Genomic DNA, 26,167 nt, shown 5'->3' with positions numbered 1-26,167 from the left:
CCTGTAGGGAGTATTTGCTCACTGGTAATGTGAGGTTTTAGCCAGGTTTCTGTCAGGATGACTATATCTGGGGAGTACAAGTCTATGGTGACATGGAGTTCATGGACTTTTTTGGATATACTTCTAATATTTAGGCTTAGTAGAAGGAAGTCACTTGGCTTTCTATTGGCTGTAATATGGGAGAAGTTGTGGTTCTAGTCTGATTATGAGGATTGGGGTTAGAGATGGTAGGGCCAGGGTTGGGGTGGATATCTCCACTTGCTAGTTTAGATATGCATGAGGTTATTAGTTTTCTCAGGTTTTGAATGTGTTTGTTTATAAAACAATTAAGAACAAGAAAAACTAATCTCAGTAATTTTCAAAATGAACTCAAACTTTGTAATTGGTTAGTCCTAAAACATCTGTCAATAGAAGCTGTAAAATACTTTACTAGCAAATTCTTGGCCATCCTAGATGCCCATGCACCAGCACACTCTATTAGAAATAAAACTAAAGCTGCCCCATGGCTTTCAGAAGAAACCAGACCAAAAAATCTCACTTGGAAACAACGCCTGGGCCACTTGGTGAGCCATAAAAGCCCCCATAGATCAACTTAGTTATAGAGAGCTAAGGAATGATACAAAAAAAAAAGTTATTACCACCTACAACAGAAACACCAAAATAAACCCCCAAAAATTTGGGCAGGCATAAATATACTTCTCCACCCACTACAATCCACCACTCCTACCCTATCAACTTCCAACGATAAACCTCCAGTCGAGGTTGCCAATTCCATCAATAGCTTCTTTGCAGAAACTATCCAGCATCTATCCCCCAGTGGCCCAAACCTAATTCATAGGTTCATAGGTTCATAGGTTAGTACTAAGCTAACTGCCCTTGCGAGCCATTTTAAGCCTAGCCAATTATCCCTTGTGAGACTCAAACCCCACACCTTGTGTTTGTAAGGCAAACACCTTAACCATTAGGCTACCCTCCCTAATTAATACTACACCCAGTACCCAAACTACCTCTAACTTTCAACCAGCCTCAACATCATTTATCCAAAAACTAATCAAGAAATTAAAACCAACTACTCTAGCAGCAGATCTTCTCCCAGCAGAGTACTTACAAAAAGCAGCGGATGCCGTAGCCTACCCAATATCCATTCTGATCAATAGAACAATATCTGAAGCTTCCATCCCCTCCATCTGGAAGATATCCCATGTTATCCCACTCTATAAAGCAGGTAGCTCTACTGAGCTTTCAAATTACAGACCCATAGCTATTCCATCACCACTAGCCAAAATTATGGAAAAATGCATCCATAGACAACTCCTGAACTATCTTACCAAGAACAATCTCCTAACATACTTTCAACATGGTTTCAGACTGTACCACAGTACCACCACTGCCCTTCTCTCCTTCACTCACATCATAAATCAAAACCAAAACAGTAATAAACCTTTCCTCAGCCATCTTTTTAGATCTTTCCAAGGCTTTCAACATGGTAAGCCATCAACTACTTATGCAAACACTGTAAACAATTTCCTTAGACACCTATGCTATCCAATCGTTCCAAGCTTATTTGAGTGGTAGACAACAGGCAGTCCTATGGAAGACAACCTATCCACCCTTTTACCTATCAAGTTTTGAGTCCCCCAGAGCTCTTATCTTAGGACCCTTCCTATTTTCCATATTTATTAATGACCTGCATAAGGTGATCCCAGATGCTACCTATATTCAATATGTGGATGACTGGGCCCTAATATGTTAGTCCACATCCCCCAACAGTGCTGCAGTCTTTATCCCAAAACACTCTTAATGCTGTTGAAAATTGGCTCCTCAATCACCATTTCATATTAAATCCCAACAAAATGATGTTGCTGCTGTTTACCCCATATCAAAGTTCCACCCCCCAACCTTCTCCATAAAATCCAGCAATGGCACCATTATTTCTCCAGATCCCTCTACCGAGCTCCTAGGTGTAATAGTTGACAATAATCTAAAGTTTGACTTGCACATTAACCATAAGATTAAAGCAGTTAATAAAAAACTTGGCTCTTTATATATGATTAAACCCGTCCTAACTCCTCTAGCTTGGACTGTTATTGCTCGTACACATCTACTCTCTACGCTTCTCTATGCCTCCCCTTATTCACAAACTTGAGTAAAACTGACCTGACCAAGTTCACTAGCTGCTATAATCACATTGCTAGATTTGCCACTGGTACAGCCTACAGAATCCACTGCTGCCTTAACCTTAGTCTTCTAGGGTGGCTTCAACTACTTAACCTACTTCAGGTCAGCCAACTAGTAATTGCCCATAAGATTCCTTGCCAGTCCAAATATTCGCCTGTTCTTAAAAGTCTTATTTCCCCCCTACCAGAATCTCAGGACACTCTGATTATCCAGGAAAATGTTAGTTTACACGTTAAAACTAATAACTCAGCTGGGGAAGCTCTGTTTGCCAACTCTGTTGGTAAAACATGAAATTCAATTCCTGCTGACCTAACTTCAGAACTCTCTTTAGCCCAATTCAAAAAAAATCTTATTCAATACTTTAAAACACGATGGCTATGTCCTTGCTTTACCCCTGACTAAATTCTACACCCTCAACTGTGTGCCTAATGAGGACTTTCTCACCTATAACTATATCTTAGTTATTCAGTTAATAACCTAATAGCTTTGTGTGACTGTGTGATGCTTAGATCCTTTTAATGAATGTAAATCAGTATGGAATTTGTAAAATGTGACTTACATATTACAAAAAAACTATTTCATATATACATGTATGTAGCTTTTCTCCCCAGGCCTTTGCTGAAAACGGACATGTATCCAGTCGGACTATCCTGGTCAACAAATGTAAAATAAATAATTATATACACTAACTCCAAGACTGCACAATCCCAGGGGAGAGGGCATATTCCCCAGTTTTGGGGATTGCCCTTCTCACACAACTATCAGCCATATACATTGTCATGCAAAATGCGTCAACAATACAGAGGCCAATTTTACCTGCAACTTGATCAATACAAAGGAAACCACATATATAAAATGTGTGTGGATTTTAGGGAGAGAGGGAAGAGGAGCATACCCCTCAGCTTCTTAGCACAAGAAATGTGGACAAAGCCTAACAAGGGGGAACAAATGCCCAAAAATAGGGGCACATTTTAAATATTGCTCTTATAAACTTAGAAAGTTAAAAGAAAACAGGCTTTGTGTTAGCATGTATTTTCTACAGGATACGAAGTCTGAAACTAAAATACCGGTCATTATTTACTGATTTCCCAGAAACCACAAATTGTATGATGAACAGACCAAAAATATGTGGCAATAATGTGCAAAAATCTGGGCAGTTGAGTGGTACGAAGAGAAGGCATATGACAACTAGAAATATGACTGCTGACATTTGTCTTAATTTTCATCACAATCTCACCAAGGTGACTTTTTTCCTTTGATGGAGTAGGGAGGCAAGTACAATTCCTAGGTATAAATTTATCCTAACAAGCATTTGTCTTCTCAGTTTGTGAGCTGTGATTTTGTCAGCTTTAAACATTATTCTTTAGATACAACTAATTTCTTCACCGAAAAAAGTAAGACTGATGAATATTTTTCTGTAGTCATGCTTTTTGTTCAGACTATTGTTGGATCAAAAAGCTCAAAATGTAACTCGGAGCATGCAGTATCCCCATGGTTTCATGCTGTTATTTGCCCCACAGCTTTTATACTACAACCTTGGTCAATTCTGGAGTGTTGACAGGATGCAAGGAAAAGCAAAAGCAAAGCTGAAGATTAACACCAAATTATTTTTCCAGGCCTTCAATGCATGAAAAGATTGTGCACTTTCATTGTGTAAAAAAAGTTTTTTTAAACAAGGGTTATTAAAAAAAGGAAAACTGAGTTCAGTGTGTCTAGAACTCCCATGGCTTCTGGGGTCTAGCAGTCCCCAGATCACGGTCTTAATACAGTTATTTCATCCGCAGTTATTACAGTGAAGTTTTGGTCTGTTTAAGGATACAATAAAAAGCAAAGCTGAAGAGTAAGATTGAATTTCTTTCTTTAATCAGGATTGTTGTTCAAGCCATTATTGGATGAAAACATTGTTTAAAAACAACCCTCTAAAATGCATCTGAGGACATCTAGAACCCCTATAGCTTCTACAGACCTAGGGTCTCCCAGACCTTGGCTTAATTCAGTTATATCCTCCACAGTTATCAGAGTGCTGTCTAAGGCCAGTTAGGACGTGTTGAAAGATGGTCATAACATGAGCACATAAACAGTATTTACACAATGATATTATATAAAGACCTGAAATGGAAGCTTTATCACAGCAAATGATATTATGCAGAAAAAAGGAAAACTGTGAGGAATGGAAGAGAAATGTAATGCAGACAGCGTGGAAACACCAGGATGGAGTAGTGGTGATGTGCATAAAGGGGAGTGGTTAGCGGACAGGTGCCATGTACCCCTTCACCTAGGGTGTCTGTTCATCTAAAGATGGCACTGTGTGGCACTAATAACTTGTGGCCTGTGTCCAAGAAGATGAATAATAATATCCCTATAAATCTATATAAATCAATATAAATATATCCCTATCAACTTTGTCCTCCTTCTGCTTGCTCTAGCAAACTGTATTCATACTGAACTCCTTAGTGTAATATTCTCTAAACCTCTTTTCAAGTTGTATTTGTTAACTGTTATTTTACCTATGCATTGTACTGCTGTGCACAAATGGTTTTGACTTGTACTATATTTCTGTGACCCTACCTTAATATTTTGTAAATATCATAATTACTTGTATTATTTCTGAAACTTTTCTTCTCGAAAATGGGCCCCTGGCTCAGTTGGACTAACCTGGTTAACAAATGTCAATAAATAATAATGATAAATAAATACGGCCGATGAAATGCACAACATTGCTGTGTAATGCAGTACTTATGCGTGATCTCGTTTTCATCCAATTAATGGCTGGGTTTCCCTACAATGGATCCTACAGCAACTATGAATCATAGAAAATAATGAAAAATAACAAGAATAAACTGGATAAAATCAATGCACCAAACAAAACATTACGTTTTCAGAAAATAAACACATTTATGACAGAACCTCCTAACAAGTTTATAATTTCCATTCACATAACAATATCATTGTTACTGTTATAAAGTTAAATTCACCCCCCCCCCCCGAATATGGACAACATGTCTTACATCCCCCTCTTACCTACAGAAAGCATGTTCTCATAGTTCTGTACCATCACTTCTCTGTGCAGCTCTTTCTCCTGTGCACTCAGCAAATTCCACTCCTCTTCTGAAAACTCAACAGCAACATCTTCAAAGGTTTCTGGTATCTGAAAGCAGATGAAATGTTTTACTTGTTTTGATTTCATTGTAGACAACAGATAAATTTGAAACATTCTGCCAACAATGTAATCAGCCACATTAAAACTTGACATACAAGTACTATGGCTAATTTGACAAAATGAATAATTGTTAGTTAAAAACTCAGCAGTTCATAGGTGTTTACTAGGCCAACGACCTATCGGGCCTTTTTAAGCCTAGCCATGCATCTCAAATCTCTGATGAGTTCTGATAGCCTTGATAATTGTAAGCATGGGCCTGGGAGATGAACCACTTACAGGTTACTTGTTTGCATCAGAGACATAGGTGCCAAACCAGGGATTCTAGAAGTGAGCTAACAACCAGGATGAACAATTATGTTCATTCACTCCCACTAAAACAAATCTTTACAAGAGTTAGCATAGTGCAAATATTCTGACAGCCTGCAAATATGAATAATCACAGATTAAAAATCTTCTTTACTTTCTAGTCCACAATCACTTTTCTCATAAGAGGAAATGGAAGAGTAATCATTTATTGAAATTTAAAGGATTCCCCATGCTCTGGAATGCACTTCTCATACATGTCAAGCAGAGCACGTCATCTTGATGAGTGGATGGGAACTAGAAAGTTCACCCCGGGGATCACTCCAATGGCTCTACTTGATAGAAGCACTGAGAACTAACGCTAGGCGGCACGATGTCGGGGCACTTCTATGGGTAGGCTTGTAAAGGCTCCATGGCCATTAGCCTAGTACACACCTATGAACTTATTTAATCCTGGGAAGTTTTCATCACTGGTTTTAGCTTACTAAAACAACTCACAGGCCTGAAGACATTCAGTCCGAAACCATCACATTTCTACGGCTTTGCCACATGTTTTCTAGCACTAGAAATGCAAAACTATGTTCTAAGAATTGATGTAAACATCTAATCACTGCACTGCTGAATTGTTTTTTGATATTGTACATGTATTCATACAGTCAATCCTTTAAACTTAACTTTTCCCCAACATAAAAAATGGAATGGTCCTTACACAAGGCTATGCAGACCCACCCCTTCTGTCTTACAGTTAAAATAACCTTTACTAAAAAAAGGAGTTGTCCATAAATATGGACCTCATTTCCATCTTTAATTAAAATGCAACTAATCCTTATATAAATCGTCAACAATAAAGGAGTCCCATGAATCTTTTGACAAAAGGTTTTCTTCAAGATTAAATATACAGGTCCCTTCACCCAAACAGTACCTCACCAGCTTAACCACGAAGATACACTGTTTGATGGAGCATCTTGCCACATCATCTATCTATAACCTGCATCATGAAGCTGTAATGTTACACAGGACCCTCACCACACTATCTCAATACACCCCATACTGTGAACCTGTTTGCTTATACTTGGCCACCACAACAGCCCACTACCATCAGCACCATAAAACTGTTCTCTTACACAGGACTCCTACCCTTCTCACTACCTACCTATCACCTGTAGCATGAATATGTATTTTACACAGGACCAGTGTCCTAAAGACCAACTGTCTACTATCTGTACAATGAACCTGTACTGTTACAAAGATCCCTGTATCACACTACCTCCCAACCACCTGTACCATGAACCTGTACTGTTACACAGGTCCCTCCATCACACCACCTGTACCCTTAGTCTACACTGTTACACAGGTCCCCAACAACATTACCTCCCCATCACCTGAACCTACACTGTTGCACAGGTCCTCCCACCACACTATCTCCCCACCACCTGTACCCTGATCCTGCAGTATTACACAGGTCCCCACACCACCTATACCCTGATCCTACAGCATTATACAGGTCCCTCCACCACACTACTTTCCCACCACCTTTACCAAGAACCTACATTGTTATACATGCCCCCACCACACTACCTCCCCACCATCAGTACCCTGAACCTACACTGTTGCACAGGTTCTCTCCACCACACTACCTACCCGCCACCTGTACCATTAACATGCACTGTTACACAGGTGCCCCCACTACACTACCTCCCCACCACCTATAGCCCAAACCTACACTGTTACATAGGTCCCATGACAGCATTACCTCCTCACCACCTGCACCTTGAATCCACACTGTTGCACAGGCCTCCCCACCACCTATACCCTGAACCTACACTGTTAGACAAGTGCCCCCACCATGCTACCTCCCTACTGCCTGTACCATGATCCTGTACTGTTGCACAGGTGATAGGGAGGTAGTGTGACACAGGGAGATTTGGAGTCTGTGCAATGGTGGTGATACAAAGACTACCTTTCCATCCTTTATACCATGAGTCCCCACTATCACCTTACTTCTTGTTCCATGAAATTAAACAGCTATACAGGTCCCAATATCATAGTACCTCCCTATGAATTAGAACATGAACCTGTACTGTTACACAGGCCCCCTGCATTCCACTTTACATCTCACCTGTACAATGAACCTTTACTGTTACACAGGCCCCCTGTATTCCACTCTACATCTCACCTGTACACACAGGTCCCTTCATCACATTATTGTTTTATCATGTGCAGCCCACATCTGCACTGCTCTCGTTTCACACTACCTCCTTATCACCTGTACAATGAACTTGCACTGTTACATAGATCCCTTTATCACACTACCTCTCTATCACCTATACCATGATCCTGAACTGTTAAACAAGTCCCACCACTTTCTCATTACCACCTCTACCATGAACATACACTGTCACAGAGGTCCCATCACCACACTACCTGCCTACCACCTGCATGGTGAACCTGTACTGTTGCACATGCTTCCCACCATACCATCCCCTTACCATCCACACAGCGAACCTGCACTACAGCACAGGTCCCTCTACCAGAAGCCTGTACTGTCAAAAAGATCTCAGCCCCACACTACCTACATATTGCCTATACTGTTAAGCTTGCAATGTTATATAGGTCCCTCCACCAGACTGCTTCGCTTCCACCTGTAGTTTCTACCACCAACTGTTTGAAATGCTGGGACCTGCTTGTGAGTCCCATAAAGCTGAGAATAAATGGTTGAAAAAGTGGACTTACATATACTAAGTGTGAGATGACAATATCTTTGAATAATCCCTTTTCTCCAGGGTATGGCTCTCTCAGAGTCAACATATATTAAAAGTTTGGGGGTACGGAGGGACATGCTTCCCTGCAAAAATGAAGTTTAAAGGAGAATGATATTTAATATTTGCTGCTTCTGAATTTTTGATGGTTTTTGGCATGTCAGCACTCCACATAGTGTCAACAATTCATTATGGAGCCTCCTCCACCACTACCCAAAAAATACAAGTATTGTTGTATAAGCAAAGATTTTATTTTATGACGAAAAAGAGAAGTATTGAGTTACTTAAGCAAATTAGTAAATGAAGATGGTAGTGTAATGAAAGAAATAAAAATGTAAAAGGAGAAATAGAACTCGGGGAAAAGATTATGAATAGTGTAGTACAATGCATACAATAAATGTTTAAAGAAAAATAAGGGAGTGAAAAAAAAAGTTACACAAAAAGAGAATAAGGAATTAAAATGTTTTTTAAATGGGCGAAAGCGTTAGGACAAGCAAATATAGATATGGCTGCAGCACCAGATGGAATAGGGTATGAAATGTACAAAAAAAAATTAAGGGATTAAGATTTTGAATAAATGGTTAAATGAAAGTGTGTGTATGTATGTATGTATGTATATATATATATATATATATATATATATATATACATATATATATATATATATATATATATATATATATACACACACACACACACACACACACACACATACACACACACATGCATGTGTTTGTGTCTGTGTGTGTGCATTATTATATGGCCTGCCTTCAGTTGATCAAACTGCCAAAATGATAAATGTTATATTGCCGAGACCACATAACCGACATTTCAGAAGTTCAAAATTAAAATAAAAAGCACGTGCCCTGCACTCCCCATGCCCCCTGCTAATTAAAACTATACCAACTCCGAGAGCGCACTACTTTGAGGAAAATGGCAAATTTCCTGTTCCGCAATGTAAGGCAATATCCATTCACTCTGTTCGAACTTCCAAAATGTCACTTATATGGTCTCAGCCACATAACGTTTGGCATTTTGGCAGCTCGATCAACTGAAGGGAATCCATACACAATTATGTAGTGGAATACGTAAACTTATATGGAAGAAGGAAGATAGAAGGCAATTAAAAATGGAGATTGGTAATATTAAATAACATTTTATGAAAATAATACAAACGAGATTTGAAACTAAAATTAAAATGATTATAGAAACAGTATATATAATATAAAGGGGAAGGTTTGCCATAATTGTGGATGATATTATGAAAATAAAGGATTTACAAATGAGATTTGAAACTAAAATTAAAATTATTATAGAAACAGTATATATAATATAAAGGGGAAGGTTTGCCATAATTGTGGATGATATTATGAAAAGAAAGGAAGTAAAAATTATGATAGCAGACCTTAAGAAGGCATTTGATACAACTGGATATGCAATCTTATGGGTAATATTAGGGAAATGATGCATGTCAGTATGTAGTAATAAAATACTTGTCAGTGGCTGGTTAAGCCAAGATGTACACATAAAGAGTGGTGTAAGCAGGGATGTCCAGCGAGGTGTATACTCTTTGCATTAGTTATGGATGTGATAGTATGTGAAATAAAATTACAAAATGATGGAGGTGGGGTATTTAACACCTGAAAGGTTAAGAATTCCAGTTATCTTAACATATGCAGATATTATAATAATTGCAAAAAACAAAATTTGGATAAAAAGTAGTAATTTGCACAAAAGAGTGTCAAGAGGTGATAGGGATGGTTTTAGGTTTTAAATAAGAGTAAATTTAATTTAAGTAAAGGTTTAGGTGATGTAGCAAAAAGATGGTATATATTTTACAACGAAAGAAATTTCTGTGTTGAGTCAAAAACTTGGGAATAAAGATGTAAGTAGAATTCAATGGGAAAAACAGAAGAAATAAAACAAACCTGCATTTTCTGAAGAACATAAAACTATTGGAGGACAAGGAGACCTGGTGGTGGAATGAAGTGCAGGAGAGTATACAGGGAAAGAGGTTGGCGAAGAAGAAGTGGGATTGTCAAAGAGATGAAGAAAGTAGACAACAGTATAAGGAGAGGAGGTGCATGGCAAAGGGAGAGGTGGTGAAGGCTAAGGATAAGGCGTATGAAGAGTGGTATAAAAGATTGGACACTAAGGAGGGAGAAAAGGACCTGTACCGATTGGCTAGCCAGAGGGACCGAGCTAGTAAAGATGTGCATCAGGTAAAGGTGATAAAGGATAATGAGGGAAACATACTCACAAGCGAGGAGAGTGTGTTGAGGAGATGGAAAGAGTACTTTGAGGGGTTGATGAATGAAGAGAATGAGAGGGAGAGAAGGTTGGATAAATGTGCGGATAGTGAATCATGAAGTGCAGTGGATTAGCAAGGAGGAAGTAAGGATAGCTATGAAGAGGATGAAGAATGGAAAGGCTGTTGGTCCAGATGACATACCTGTGGAAGCATGGAGGTGTTTAGGTGAAATGGCAGTGGAGATTTTAACTAGATTGTTTAATGAAATCTTGGAAAGTGAGAGGATGCCTGAGGAATGGAGAAAAAGTGTTTTGGTACCGATTTTTATGAATAAGGGTGATGTGCAGAGCTGTAGTAACTACAGAGGGATTAAACTGATCAGTCACAGCATGAAGTTATGGGAAAGAGTAGTGGAAGCTAGGTTAAGAAGGGAGGTGATGACTAGTCATCAGCAGTATGGTTTCATGCCAGGAAAGAGCATTACAGATGCAATGTTTGCTCTGAGAGTGTTGATGGAGAAGTACAGAGAAGGTCAGAAGGAGTTGCATTGTGCCTTTGTGGATTTAGAGAAAGCATATGACAGGGTGCCTAGAGAGGAGTTGTGGTATTGTATGAGGAAAGTAGTGGTATTGTATGAGGAAGTCGGGAGTGTCAGAGAAGTATGTAAGAGTGCTACAGGATATGTACGAGGGTAGTGTGACAGCGGTGAGGTCTGCGGTGGGAGTGACGGATGCATTTAAGGTGGAGGTGGGATTACATCAAGGATCAGCTCTGAGCCCTTTCTTATTTGCAATGGTGATGGACAGGTTGACAGACGAGATCAGACAGGAGTCCCCGTGGACTATGATGTTTGCAGATGACATTGTGATCTGTAGTGAGAGTACGGAACAGGTGGAGGAGACCCTGGAGAGGTGGAGATATGCTCTAGAGAGAAGAGGAATAAAGGTCAGCAGGACTAAGACAGAATATATGTGTGTGAATGAGAGGGAGGATAGAGGAATCATGAGGATGCAGGGAGTAGAGGTGGCGAAGGTGAATGAGTTTAAGTACTTGGGATCAATAGTTCAGAGTAATGGTGAATGTTGAAGAGAGGTGAAGAAGAGAGTACAGGCAGGATGGAGTGGGTGGAGAAGAGTGTCAGGAGTGATTTGTGACAGATGAGTACCAGTAAGAGTGAAAGAGAAGGTCTACAAGAGGGTAGTGAGACCAGCTATGTTATATGGGTTGGAGACAGTGGCATTGACAAAAAGGCAAGAGTCAGAGCTTGACGTGGCAGAGTTGAAGATGTTAAGATTTGCACTGGGTGTGACGAGGATGAACAGGATTAGGAATAAGTATATTAGAGGGTCAGCCCAGGTTGGAAGGTTTGGAGACCAAGCCAGAGAGGCAAGATTACGTTGGTTTGGACATGCGCTGAGGAGGGATGCTGAGTATATTGGGAAAAAGATTCTAAGAATGAAGCTGCCAGGTAACAGGAAAAGAAGAAGGCCTAAAGATAAGGTTTATGGATGTGGTTAGAGAGGACATGCAGGCGGTTGGTGTGACAGAGCAAGATGCAGAGGACAGGAGGAAATGGAAACAGTTGATCTGCTGTGGTGACCCCTAATGGGAGGAGGAAGAAGACGAAGACGAAGAAACTATCATTCAGAAAAAGGTTTATTTGATAAATTCAATACTGGTGAGAAAAACAGCATACTTAGCAAGTGTAGTTATGTTGCAAACAGTATTAGAAAAAGAATTATTACAGATAACGTATTCATTTATATGGGGTTCTAGACTAAACCCAATAAAAAAAGAGGATGGAGGTTTATTGTTAAATTACCCCAGTGGTGTACACTGCTTCATCATACCTAAATAAAGTGTTAGAGTGGATAAATGAAAAGGATAAGAGGTTAAGTGGAATACATTTTCTCCTACATCTCTGTTGCTCTTCATGGCATTTTTAGAATAATTTCTGATCTGCTATGGCTACACAAGCTGACTATTTTTCTTCACATTCTGACACAGTGAGGTAAATTAGTGACTTACAGATGACCAGAACTAGGTCCTTCCCACTCCATTTGCCCTCTCTATGCTCGGGCTCACTCCACTCCCCCACCCTACACCCGATTCCCACCCACCTCCACTACACCTAAACTTAAACTTAAGCAACCACTCTCACCACAAAAAAATCAGCCTATCCACACTCCACTCACTACCTTTTTTTCTCCCTATCCAACAAAATATTTCACAGCTCTACACATTATACTCAGCTCTGCCTAGCAACCTTTAACATCACTACTTCCCCCTTATCCATTTCAAACCACTACCTACTGATACTCACTAAATCACACTAACCAAATAAACTCTTCATTCTATGCTGCCAACTTACTGCACACAATCAAAACACAAACACTGAGCAACTAACTTCATAAAATTTAAAATGCTGCTCACACAGAAAATAACAGAATTCTTTTGCTAGCTGCTCACTTATTTTCCTGCACACAAAGAATATCACCACTAAGTCATACTTTTACAACCAAAAAACACTCCAAACACCTACTAACCTCAAAACAGACCCATCAATTTTCAATGCTGCTCTCACAGATAATTTCTCATTCAAATTATTACCATCATGTAGCATACTTCCTTAGAGTGCACAATGTCATCTTCACCTTTTTCAACAACATATTTAATATAGCATCAAAACTTCTAATTAGTGGTGCCATACACCCAAACCTCGGCACCACAGCTCTCTCTCTCTTTCACCTAACAAACCTTTCTTTCACCCTCTGAATCTATTACACTCTCCATGGCACAAATCAGACCTACTACTAAAAAAAACTTAAATATCATAAGTCTCATAACCAAGGTTCAAGACTTTCATGCCACAATTTCTCAATATTCTCCTGACAGTCATACTAACAGAAACTTGGCTAAAACCTCAGACTACAGACAATGAGGTCACCCACCTGGTTATAACATTCTCAGACAGGACGGGATAGGGACAAAAGGAGGAGCAGCCATGGTTTTACAAAAATAACCTACCACAACACCTAAACCTACATGCCACAACTTTTAATAACACATAAATCATATTCACAAAACTAGAAATTAATAACAAACACAGTCATAGCAGGAGCATATATTCCACCTGGGAACTATCTCAATACATTAGAGGGCTTACTTCAATGGGGTACAAACACCTACTCCCAAGAAACAATAGTGGGTGATTTTAACCTAGATCGTTTAACATGTAATGCCCAGAACCCCACCAATCACAAACCTCTACAGAGTAACACAGCTAATTCAGAACACAACTAGAATAGATAAAACCAAATAGACAGTCCATCCTCAAATGGATTCTTACTAACAATAATGCCCAGAACCCCACCAATCACATAAACCTCTACAGAGTTACACAGCTAATTCAGAACACAACTAGAACAGATAAAACCAAATAGACAGTCCATCCTCAAATGGACTCCTACTAACAAAGCTGTAAACTATCAACGATCAGGCTGTCTCCCTGACAGTGTAAGTGACCTCTCACCAACCTTCCTACCGAGTCAAAAGACTAATACTCCAAAAACTGTACTCTTCCATCAGAAAAGAAACAAAAGCAAACTAAATCCCCAGGCACGAGTCACCACTCTCAGTCAATGCAACTCAACTGCTGTATCCTAAAAGTACTACCCCTCAACACAGCCACAGAATACTTCAATAGCTCATTTCTAAATTTCCTAAATAATCTCGGACGCCCTAGAACTGTCCCAGTTAAAGGTAACATCACCCCTGGCTAACCAAGGAAACTAGAAATCTTAACTAGAGGTAAAGCCTTCTGTGTGGAGTCTGCAGGTCCTCCCCGCAGTTGGGTGGGCGAAACGAACCTTCTGTGTGGAGTCTGCAGGTCCTCCCCGCAGTTGGGTGGGCGTTCGAAAGACATGCGTAAATGGGTGTGCCTTTGCTGAAGGTTGAACGTCGAGCTGGCACCTCGGCATTTGTGAAAATCTACCGCCAATCATTAGCGTACCGGAGTTCCACTGTGGCGAACCCTAACCGGGAAAAAACGAAAGACAAAGACTAAACAAACATATCCTACACCACAGTCAAGCATCTTACCCACCACCCACAATAACCCCAACCGTGAGCACAACTGCTGAACAATAAGTACCCTAGCATTATCCAAAAACAACTGTTCCCCACCACTAACCTCACCAACACTAGCAAACTGGAACAATACCTTCTCCTTTCATCTCATCTCAGAAATGCCATAAAACATTTGCTTAAAAACCTGAAACCAACAACCATTGCTGATGACAGTCTCCCAACAGAATACCTCAAGATCAAGATGTCAGCTGATGATACAGCCTACCCAGTATTAATTCTAATCAACAGATCTATTAATGAACAAGTCCCAGATCCCTGGAAAATCTCTTACACGATTCCCTTCCACAAAGGTGGCACTTCAACAAAACGTTCTAATTACGGGTCTATTGCTATATTGTCTCCTGTTTCAAAAATTTTAGAAAGATGTATACACTCACAACTAATGCAATACCTCTTAGACAACAATCTACTATCTTCCAAAACGGTTGCAGACCTAATCATAGTACAACCACTGCCCTAAAGTTTCACTAATACAATCAACTTACATTGAAACTATCTTGCCTTCACTTCTGTCTTCCTTGACATGTCCAAGGCCTTTGATATGGCGTTTCATACAAAATTCCTACAGCCCTCTACAACCTACATCTTAGCTCATCTCTCCTCACTCCTCACTCGGTTCCAAAGCTACCTAAAGGCTCCATTCTTGGCCCCATTCTCCACAATATCTTCACCAACAATCTCAAAACAGCAATTTCTGTAGCTACTTTAGTCCAATAAGCAGACGACGCCACACTAATATGTGCAGCCCATACCCTTCAACTACAAGAGAAAACACACAAGTCATTCTCAGCAGTGGAAACATAGCTTGCCAATGCTTAAGTCATACTTACCCTAATAAAACCAAGCTAATAATCTTCCACCCTACCAAGGCTACTGACCCCCCCACTCAACTTTATCATAACTGCTGCAAATAACACAACTAATCCTGTTACACAAACTAAACTCCTAGGTATCACTATTGATCACAACATGAGATTCAAACAATGCATATCGAGTTATTACAAAAGTTCAGAAAAACCTGGGTACTGTATATAAAAACAAACTTTCCAACTAGTAATACCAAAGCAGCCACTGTAAGAACTCAGCTACTCTCAACACTACTTTATGCCTCACCCATACTCACAAACCTTAGAAAGTCTGATCGTAGGTTTAACCCGGGTATCACTTCTGTGTCACTGTTAGACAGAGGCACAGTATACTAACCTCGAAAAAGGGCATAGCAAAATTAATTTAAAATGGGTGGCGAAAGCCAAACACATTCTGGCTAGACTTATAAATGCCCTAGGGCAGATAGGTTCATAGGTTCATACTAGGCTAAGTAAACTAGAAACTTGCTAAATTCGCCAATGAATTCCCATGCAGAACAGACCATTGCCTAGCAGTAAAAAAAAAATATCTTGGCTAGAATTCCCACAGCTTCTTCAGTACAATCAACTGATGATGGCACATAAATTAAATTAACCAACCAGGCAAAACTTACTAGAAGCTTACTCTAACCCAAGAATATTACGTTTCACCAACACATCCTTAATAAAAGTTACTAAATCCACAAATTCCCCAGGTGATGGTCTCTATTCTAGTTACGTTGCCAAATTATGAAGTCCCTGCCTCTAGATCTCGGCTATGCTTGTGTTATTCTCCAGGATAACACACACTTGATGGTCATTATACTTTAATCACCCTACAGAAGTTGTACGTTCATCTCCAAATTCTCTGTAAACCCCGATTACCTTTCACTCTAACTGCTATCCTACAAACCTAAAAACACCATCACTTTCACTACTCTATCCCAAATATTACAGCAGTCCCTACAGGAAAAAACTTATCTTTCTAGTCTGTTTAGGCACTGTACCCATAATGTCCTTGGATTTTTCTACATTAAACTTACTTCTGCTGTTCCTTGAACGTTCTGTCTGAACATAACCTTTCAGTTCTTCTACTCGCCTCTGCTTATAACTAAATTTCTGTTTCCACTCCTATTTATCGGCACTATAAACCTGACCAAATACTTTGTCGCCCTTCCATTCTACTCAGAGTGTAAATGCTTGTAGAATCTGAAATAATTTTTCTCATTTAAACTATTGTACAAAATTTTTTAATTACATATTGTATCAACTTTGTCATTGTAATAATGTCCTTGTCTAAGCTTTAGTCTAGTGTCACCCTGTAATAAAGCTCTCGTGTAAGCCTTAGTCTAGTGTGGCCATGTAATAATGTTCTCATGTAAACTTTAGTCTAGTGTGGCCCTGTAATAATTGTTATTGTGTAAACGTTAGACTAGTGTGGCCCTGTAACAATGTTATTGTGTAAACGTTAGTCTAGTGTGGCCCTGTAATAATGCTCTCATGTAAGCTCTAGTCTATTGTACATGTTGTGGAGTGTTTCTCCAAGGGCCTGTACTGAAAATGGGCTCACACCCAGATGGACTTTTCCGGTAAACAAATGTAAAATGAAATAAGAATAAACAACAACAAACAAATATGCCATATTAAAAAGTGACACAATAGGTTTACATTGTGAAGAAGATGAAGCTATGAACATTTATTTTTGAAATGTAAAGTAGAAAATGATGTAAAGATTTTTTTCAAGATCTAAAAGAAATGGATTAAATATGTATATTATAAGAGAAGTAAAATGAGACTAGATAAGTTACTTTATATCATATGGTTTATATGGAATGAAAGAATAAATAAAATAATGTTTAATGGTAAATGAATTTTAGTAACAATATTAAGTATAATCAGATGGTGGTTATGGAAAAATGAGTGGGGGGTCTATTAGGGATGAAAATTTAGTATGATTGTAAAGGCAATTATGAATATTTGTACATTTGTAAATATGTAAATACGTTGTACATAAGAGTTATTTTTGTATATAAATAAAGGACCCCCTTTTACATCCACCTGAGCTACCAACAACTCAAGCAGATGGTTTAACATCTCATCTGAAAGATGAAACACTATGTTCATAGTCCCTTGTCCATTTTTTTTGCTTTGTTTCTTACACCCCCCATACTGTACTTATTATACACACATACATAATGTCCAAAACCTCCAAGGCAGCACATATCAGTGTACCAAACTCGTCATCAGTGGTGCCTCTTTCACTGAGCAAAGTGACACAGCAAATTTTCTGGCTGATAAATCTAGCTCAAACGTCATCTCAAACTACACCATCCACTCCCCCATGAAATACCTACTAGCATACCCCCCCCCCAACTATTAGCAGCGAGGAAGTCTTGGACAATGCTCAATGCAGCCAAGAAAACAGCCTCAACAGGCCCCAACAATATCTCAGGATGCCTCCTAAATAGCCTGAAACATGACCTATTAGGACTACTTGAGCCATTTTTCAACTGTAGCCTCAAAAAAGGCTTTGTACCAGGAGAATGGAGGACAGCACTTCATACCTGGACCTGGCTACTGTGTTTACATGCATCAAACTAAACTGGGTATAAACCACTAAATAAAACTCACTGGATTGCCAGCTGTCTCACAGAAAGGACCCAAGAAATCAGGATTGGTGCGGCCGCATCCAATAAGAGACCAGTCACCAGCGCAGTATCTCAGGGTTCTGTGCTGGGACTGCTCCTATTTGGCATCTACTTCTCAGAGGTAAAAACTAATTTCAAGGGCCTTTGGCTAACCAAGTTTTTAGATAACTGCTAATGAAGTTAATCACAGATTCTCCCCATGACACAAATATCTTACAAGAGGGTATAACACAGACAAATGACTGGTGCCAAAGTCACAGATTAACACTCAATGCAAAGTATAGTTCCTTTTGGGAAAACAGCCACCAGGGCCAATTACTCCACCAGTAAAACATAGACAACAGCTGACCAAGTAGTCAGGGATCTGGGAACATATATAGACCAACATACGGCCAAGGTAGTAAGAAAATCAATGTCGCCCAACTTATAAGTAAGGGCATGACATCCAGGTCCATCAAGTCATAGTGCCACTTTATTCAGCCCTTTTCAGACTAATCATTGAGTATAACGCCCCTTTGGCATGTACCTGACCAGACAAATGCAACAGTTGGAATGCCCACAAAGGTTCCTTACATGGAGAATCCAGGGTATAAAAACATTGTCATGAGATCAGCCCTAAACTTACTTAAGTGCAACCTTGTCCAATGGTTGGGAAATTGGAAATTATCCCTGGGTCTGGCTCCCATGTCCCTGATAGACAGAGGCAGACACTAATGGCAAAACATACAGCTCCAAATATCCTCTACAAACTTCCTAACTTACATAGTCCCTCCTAGTAAACACCCATGATATATAGGGACATATTTGGGTTGGACTGCATGACTAGGCTTAAAAAGGTCCTGGTGGTCATTAGCCTAATATCTACCTATGAGAACATGTGGGCGTGCAAGTGTACACACACACACACACACACACACACACACACACACACACACACACACACACACACACACACACACACACACACACACACACAATTTCCAGCTACAGGTCACATCAGTACATGATTTTCCACTTAAATGTAGACACACATACAGGCGCGTACATAGCGCGCACACATACAGGCACATACATAGCAGACACTTACACAGAAAACACACTCAAAACAGTCACTCATGCATCTATATAGTTACAAAACCCACTCCCACACTGTACATACTTTATACACAAGACAGACCCACAGATACACGGGCAGAGAGACAGACAAGCACACACAGACACAAAAAGACAAAGACCCAGGCACTTGTACAGTGTCTCATACACTCGTATGTCTCCACTTTACTTACATGGATTGGTAATCTGTGCAGGGTGAACTGCATAGCTGTAACCAACTAAGCTGGTGTACAATTATACAATTTGTGCACCACTCTAAATGGACATTTCTTAGTGAGGACATTTATGAATTCTGGTATTGGGCAATTTACTCTCCAGAGCAGTGCATCAGGTTGCTAATGGACTTTGTTACCACAGGCTTCATGCCCAACTACTGCATATACATGCAACACCAAACCTGTCACTGCTTAGTCACACAGTTATGCTACCCTGAGCAGTGACAGGAACTATGAATCGGGACAGCCTTGGATAGTATACTAAGAAAACTGTGCAGCTTTGCACATTAGGCAAGTTCTGTATGAACAAATATGCCTCAAATGGGCTACCATGAGGCAGCTTTGAGGACAGCCCAGGAAATTACATTACTCAACAGTAGTGGATACCTCTAGAAAACAGAATTACTGTAAGAGTTTTTTTTTCAGGAAGAATGGATGATGTGGAAATTTAATGACATCCCCCATTTACTTTGCTACTACTTAGAATAGACTTTCAGGAGACGCAAGCATAATATGCAGGAATTGGAAAATTTTAACTTCAGACAATCATTTAAAAGGTCTGAGTCCTTTTCTTACTGAAAGTTTCTCTTTTGTAATTTCTCCCAATGCTTAGGGTTTCTAATATGTTAATAGCAATGGACCCCATTACTAAGTTAGTTTCATGTATTTTAAGCATGTCCTATCATTGCATCAGTCCTTGGTGTTTGCCAAGCGTGCTCCTCTCAACATCCACATCATCAGCATCACCCCTAAACTTTTCCTACAAGAGGCTGGGATGCTGTGTCAACTATCACAAGCTAGATGCTGCGTCAACTATCACCACCTATCTTGACTCAATGCCACTCCCCCACCTTCTTTAACTATTATGCATGATATTCACAGATCTTCAGTCACTCAATATAGGTTCATAGGTTCATAGGTTAGTACTAGGCTAACTGCCCTTGCGAGCCATTTTAAGCCTAGCCAATTATCCCTTGTGAGACTCAAACCCTGCACCTTGTGTTTGTAAGGCAAACACCTTAACCATTAGGCCACCCTCCCAACCCCTATACAGCCATATCTTCGCTGGATATCATTGTTTCCTGTTACATTACTCCTGTCTGTCCCAGATCATCTTCACCAGATTGTCTTCTGGATTTTTGCACATGTGCTTGAACTACAGTAATTTGTTTCTTTTTCATCTGTGCAATTGGAGCTAGTTGGGCCCTGCACTTATGTCTTCATTTCTCTGTCTGTCCCACAGTGTGCATCCTACCACCCATCTCAGGCACTTAATTTCCTAGCATTCTCATCTGCTCTGCCTTTACTGTCCAGGTTTTCAGCTTCTTTGGAATTGTTTTGACATGTACTACCACGACAGTCTTGGCCGGTTGGCCGCAGCCCCTCCGATTCTAGCTTTGACCTCACCATTCAGATATCCCATCTCCTCCACTACATCTCCCGAAGAGCTAAAGCTGTTAAACTGCCGTTCTATTTTCCCTTTTATCTCAGCTTTCAGCTTCTTCTGATTTTCTTCATTTGTTGCCGTGACAACTGTCTTGTCTGTACTCAGTTTCATCCATGTGTCATGAGTTCTGCATTCCATTCCCATCATTTGCTGAAGTTCCTGAAACAGCTGCCAGAATTCCATTTCTGGGTGTGGGATTTGACATTTTCAATTTCCAGAATGTGTTCTATCATGCAAACAGAACTCTGTATAGACATATATGACTTACATTGGAATTTATATCTTGTTTTTTTATCATTTCAAGTTAGGCATTAGCGTACCGACACTGCATATATGCAATGAGGCTTTTTCCCAAGACTCCACTACAAATGGGATCTACGGACTGCGATAGTCGATAAACAAAACACAACAAAAATGATAAAATGAAGCAGGTTCCCAGTTTCTGTGATACTGGCAAACCCATACTTCCCTACAGCATGAGTCAGTCACTGCCTCTAGTTTCTAAAATACCCCCCATGCCTACTCTTTCAGCATGTCTTACCAACTCAATAATACCCCATCATGTCCCCCCAATTTTGTATGGGATAGTGGCGCACATTTTTACACTAACCACTATACACATTAGTCAAACTGTCACTGCCCTGATTTTGACAATAACCCCTATCCATACACCCTTGTCGTTTATATCACTTCCAAAATTTCTGACATTATTCTACTCATGATCCCCTTCACTTTTTTGTATTAATTGCCAAAAATTTCTGCCTCAGTCCTATCCATACTCCCTTTCAGTCCATCTGTATTGATGTTCCAGGTCTGTATAATCCTATCCATTCCTTATTTTATGCCTCTCAATAACCCTACCCATAGTCCCCTTAAGGTCATGCCTGCACATATGTCTCTGTCCACTGTAGGTTTCCGCAATGCTACCCATAGAGCCCTTTAGTCTGCGTCAAAGCCCTTGGCTTCTATAATACACATAGTAGCTGTACTTCCAATATACTCGACTCTTTTCTCTGTCCCAGGTCTGCGTAGTAATACCTTACCTATACTCTCCTGTGTTACTTCCTCAGATTTTTGCAATAACTTCGCAAAATATTCTCCTTTAGACTGTAAATGTCATTGTCCCTGGTTTCTACAACAAACCTCTGACTGTGCATAGCACTGCACCACATTTCTAAAAGAAACTAATACATCCATTTGGTTCAGGTTACCTTCCTATATTTGCACAGTAACCCCCTATTAGCTTTACTCTTGTGCCTGCATATCTTTGATGCATGTCTATAATAAACCCTCTATACTTTCTTTTAACTATTGTGTGTTACTGCCCTATGCTTCTAGAATACTCGCAATTCATACTCTCTTATTCAGTGTGGCATTGTTCCAGATTTCTACAATAATCTTCCTCGGTACGCTTTCCCCTTTATTCATGAGTTATTGCCCAGAGTTTCTACAATTTCTAATCCATACTCCATATTTTGTGCTTTACACTGGTCATGTTTTGTACAACAAACCCCTTACACATGCACTCCTTTAATCTGTGCATGTTAATGTCAAGATTTATACAGTAACGTAGCATCAGTGAATCATCAGGTAACAAATTTACCTTTGATGTGGAAAAGCTAGTATATTTGTATGAATTTCTCCCTAACAGTAGATGTTAGACAAAATTTCAGTTTCTTCATTTCTAAGTCGATGTGTAATAAAAGCCCTGCAAAATGCTAAGAGTTTGCTAGCTGGTTTCATAATAAATACTACTCCACCTTCTCAGTCATCAAGTTCCTGTATGAGACATTGGTCATCTGTCTAGAAACTGTGTGTCACATTCAACAAGGGAGAGTCCCAAATCAAAAACTTTCAGATCAGATACAAGGCCCCATCGACAGCCATGATTTCACAATGTAGTTCTATCTGTACCGCCATTTGCAGTTTACTGGCCATTGTAATACACGTTATGAATAAATGTGGAGATTTTCGTCTTGGACCTCTGCTGAAACTGGCTGCATAGTTGAAAAATGCAAGTAAACAACAAATAAATAAATACTATAACCACAAAATAAATGTCATGAGACCCCACCCTGACTGCCACAGCAGTGAATAACAGTGGGCTAAGCTGGCACCATCATCACCAAAGAAAGCACAGAGAGATGATGTTTCTCTCCGAATATTTGCTAAACAGCATTATGAGAAGTAACAATCCACAGTGAAATACAAATATACTCACCATGAGCTATGGTTCCAAAAAAGCCAAAAACAAAATGGCAGACACTGAATTCTCCATTCCTCAGTATACCAAGCCCTAGTCTAACTTCTGGAAGCTTCTGGTATCCTCGGAGTTATAATAAAATAAGATAGACCAAGTAAATAAAGTCTGCTTTAGAGCAAAAACCAAATCCAATAGAAAACAAATAAGGCAGTCAAACACAGAATTTCAGATGCATTGTGTTGGGCAACCAGCCTAGAAGTGTGACTATCCTTGGTGAATATGGACACACTTCCAATTTTAGTGTTTCGGTCCTGGTATGGTATTGCAGGGGTGCTCTCTGGAGCTTTGAACCAGGTCTCAGTTACTGCACAGATATCGATGTTCTCCATTTTTAGGAGAGCCTCGAGAGTGCATCTTGAGGTTTAGACTTCTAGCATTGAGTAGCATTACCATCAGATTTTGCTTGCTTGTACCCTTTACAATGATAGTTTTATCCTTTGAACCTTGCCTAAAAAAAGGCACTATAGGGGTGGCAAGAGCTTTAGCCAGTAACCTGAATCCCAGGGGTGACAGATGCAAACCACCTCTTGCAAAGCATTGGTTTGTCGATCATGTCATCCCAGACAGACAGATACTGGATCCCCTTTGAATGACACCAGAAGGTTAGCCAATTATTGAAGTCAATCATTTTGTCCTTATACTGTGTTCATTCTGGGCAATGGCAGGATGCTACTTAGGGCCAGGGTCGTACCTGCCTGGGCTACATGATCTGAGAGCTCTTCCATGTCTCTGTTCATGTAGTCCAGGGAGGTAGGTCTAAAGTCATTCACTCCAACATGGACAATGGCAGAGTCATATTTGTACCTGTTGTGAAGTGACTTGAGTGCATGCATTGTATGGTGGATCCTGGCACCAGACAAGCAACTAACTGTAATTTTCTCCTTGTTCAGCCTGGTGAGTGGGACATCAGTGTACCTGACTATAGAGTCACCTATGACTGAAGTGTTGGGTTTGTTGTCTTGCCTTAGGGGCTGCTGTTTGGTGGCACACTGGTGCTGTGTGCTATGTGACACTTTGGTTGTGTTTGAGGGTGGTGTTTGTTTGCGTTTCAGCTTTGGAAGTCCTTGTTGCTTGGGCAGGTTAATGTTAGAGCCTCTACATATGTGGGTTTTGTGTTGCTATATGTGGGTTTTGGTGGTGTGGGTTTTGAAGAACTATAGCTAGGCAATGACTCGGCTAACCAACCTCCCCAAGTCAACAGGTGTAAAAGTGAGTTTATCTAGACATTTACGTCCCTTGGGGAGGCCGTGTATACAAGGTGTTAAAGGAAAATCAAAAGTAAAAAAATCTATATAGTTCTTGATCAACACCCTACACATCAAAGCATCATATAAAATACCTTTCACATTTCTAATCATTCTATTTACATCAGCTTTAGTTAGCATTAAAAAAGCAGCGCTGTTACAAAGGATTTCAAACACATATTGATTATAAAAAGCTTTATCCGATATAATCGCTGCTCTGCCCTTGTCGGCTGGGCGAACTGTAATTTATATACTAAAGTCTTTGTAGTCATTTTCAATGATTGTATTATGAAAACAGATGATGCTGCTTTTACTATCATTGAAAATGACTACAAAGACTTTAGTATATACAATTACAGTAGTCAGACTGTCACTAATGAATGGGCAACATTATTTGAAAAGGGTATTAATTATGTACCTATAACTAATGCCAAGATTGACAGATGCCTACTTGATTTGAAATTGTATACTAGAAAATTAAATCTAAGTTGTTATTTTCAAGGTAATGAATTATCTAACCCCCACGGAGCTGCAAAAGAAGCAGTGTGTTTAACCCCCCACCCCACCTCACAGTTCAACCATTTGAAAATGTATGTAGTAATGACATCAGGTCAATGTTATTAAGGACTAATATATTTAATTTAACAGAAGCAGAGACAAAGCTTTTGCACAGTACAACAAACAGGTCTATAAGGGTTATGAAACCCGACAAAGGTGGGGGGCTGGTGGCAATGGACCAACACATGTATATTGAGAAGATGCTGGGGATTCTATATGGTGATGGTTATGAAGAAGTGTCGTTAAATGAGCTACATATAGCATACAAGAATGTTGATGTTATATTAAATGATTTATTATTAAATTTTCAAATAACAAGGGAGGAATATAATTATTTAATTCAGACATATCCTAAAGTTACAACCATATTTGGAATCCCCAAAATACACAAAAGCACCAGCAACCCACCTTTGAGACCTTTTGTAGATGCAAAGGCATCAAAAACAACTACTTTAGCTAAGCTAAGGTTTTTACTTTCATATGACATTTGGTAGCATACCTTGTACGTGTGTTTGTGCTAAGGCTTAAAATGTTTGTTCCAGCTCACATAAAACTGGTAACTTTTAGAGAAAGAAAAGGTGGTAGATTATGGACAGTAGTTAGCTTTACAGATTTAGGATACTTCGGAAAATGTGATTTAACATACACCAGCAGTAATATTTTAAAGTGTGTCCCTGATAATTTCATGTTTTGTAGTGCCTTTCCAACTTTGCCTTCTTTAGTATGTGTTTTATGGAACTGTTTCATGCTAGTTAAAGTGGTAAGCCCTTGTATTTGCTGGTAGGGTTACCACCTGTCCCACTTTGCGAGGAACAGTCCATCTTTGGGCAGTTGTGTCCTGCAAAGCAATTGTAAAAATAGCAACTGTCCTGAGATTTTAGGACAAAATTATTTCCTATATTTTATGTAATAGCTGCATAAAACAGTTATTCTGTATCTGAAACACACAAATGTTATAAGAAAAAGAATAAGCAACTAAAATGCTACAAGAATAAGCTTTTATTTAAGCAAAAAAAAAGTGAAGTTCTGTCCTT

The 26,167-nt window shown here is 39.6% G+C and overlaps 1 protein-coding gene across 1 annotated transcript in view; it reads right to left on the bottom strand.

Moving 5' to 3' along the window:
* The window catches only part of LOC122798757 (zinc finger protein 883-like), a 99,778-nt gene that overhangs the window by 61,501 nt on the left and 12,110 nt on the right, over positions 1-26,167 (bottom strand). Inside the window, exon 2 of the mRNA XM_044067861.1 lies at positions 5,200-5,326. Coding sequence (XP_043923796.1) covers positions 5,200-5,326 — 127 coding nt within the window. The remainder of the gene's footprint in view (positions 1-5,199; positions 5,327-26,167) is intronic.

This window comes from Protopterus annectens, chromosome 3.part1, assembly GCF_019279795.1.
Source record: "Protopterus annectens isolate FY-2018-M chromosome 3.part1, PAN1.0, whole genome shotgun sequence".
Lineage (NCBI taxonomy): Eukaryota > Metazoa > Chordata > Ceratodontiformes > Protopteridae > Protopterus > Protopterus annectens.
The sequence above is the reverse complement of the archived record's forward strand: the minus strand, read 5'-3'. Positions and strand labels throughout refer to the sequence as shown.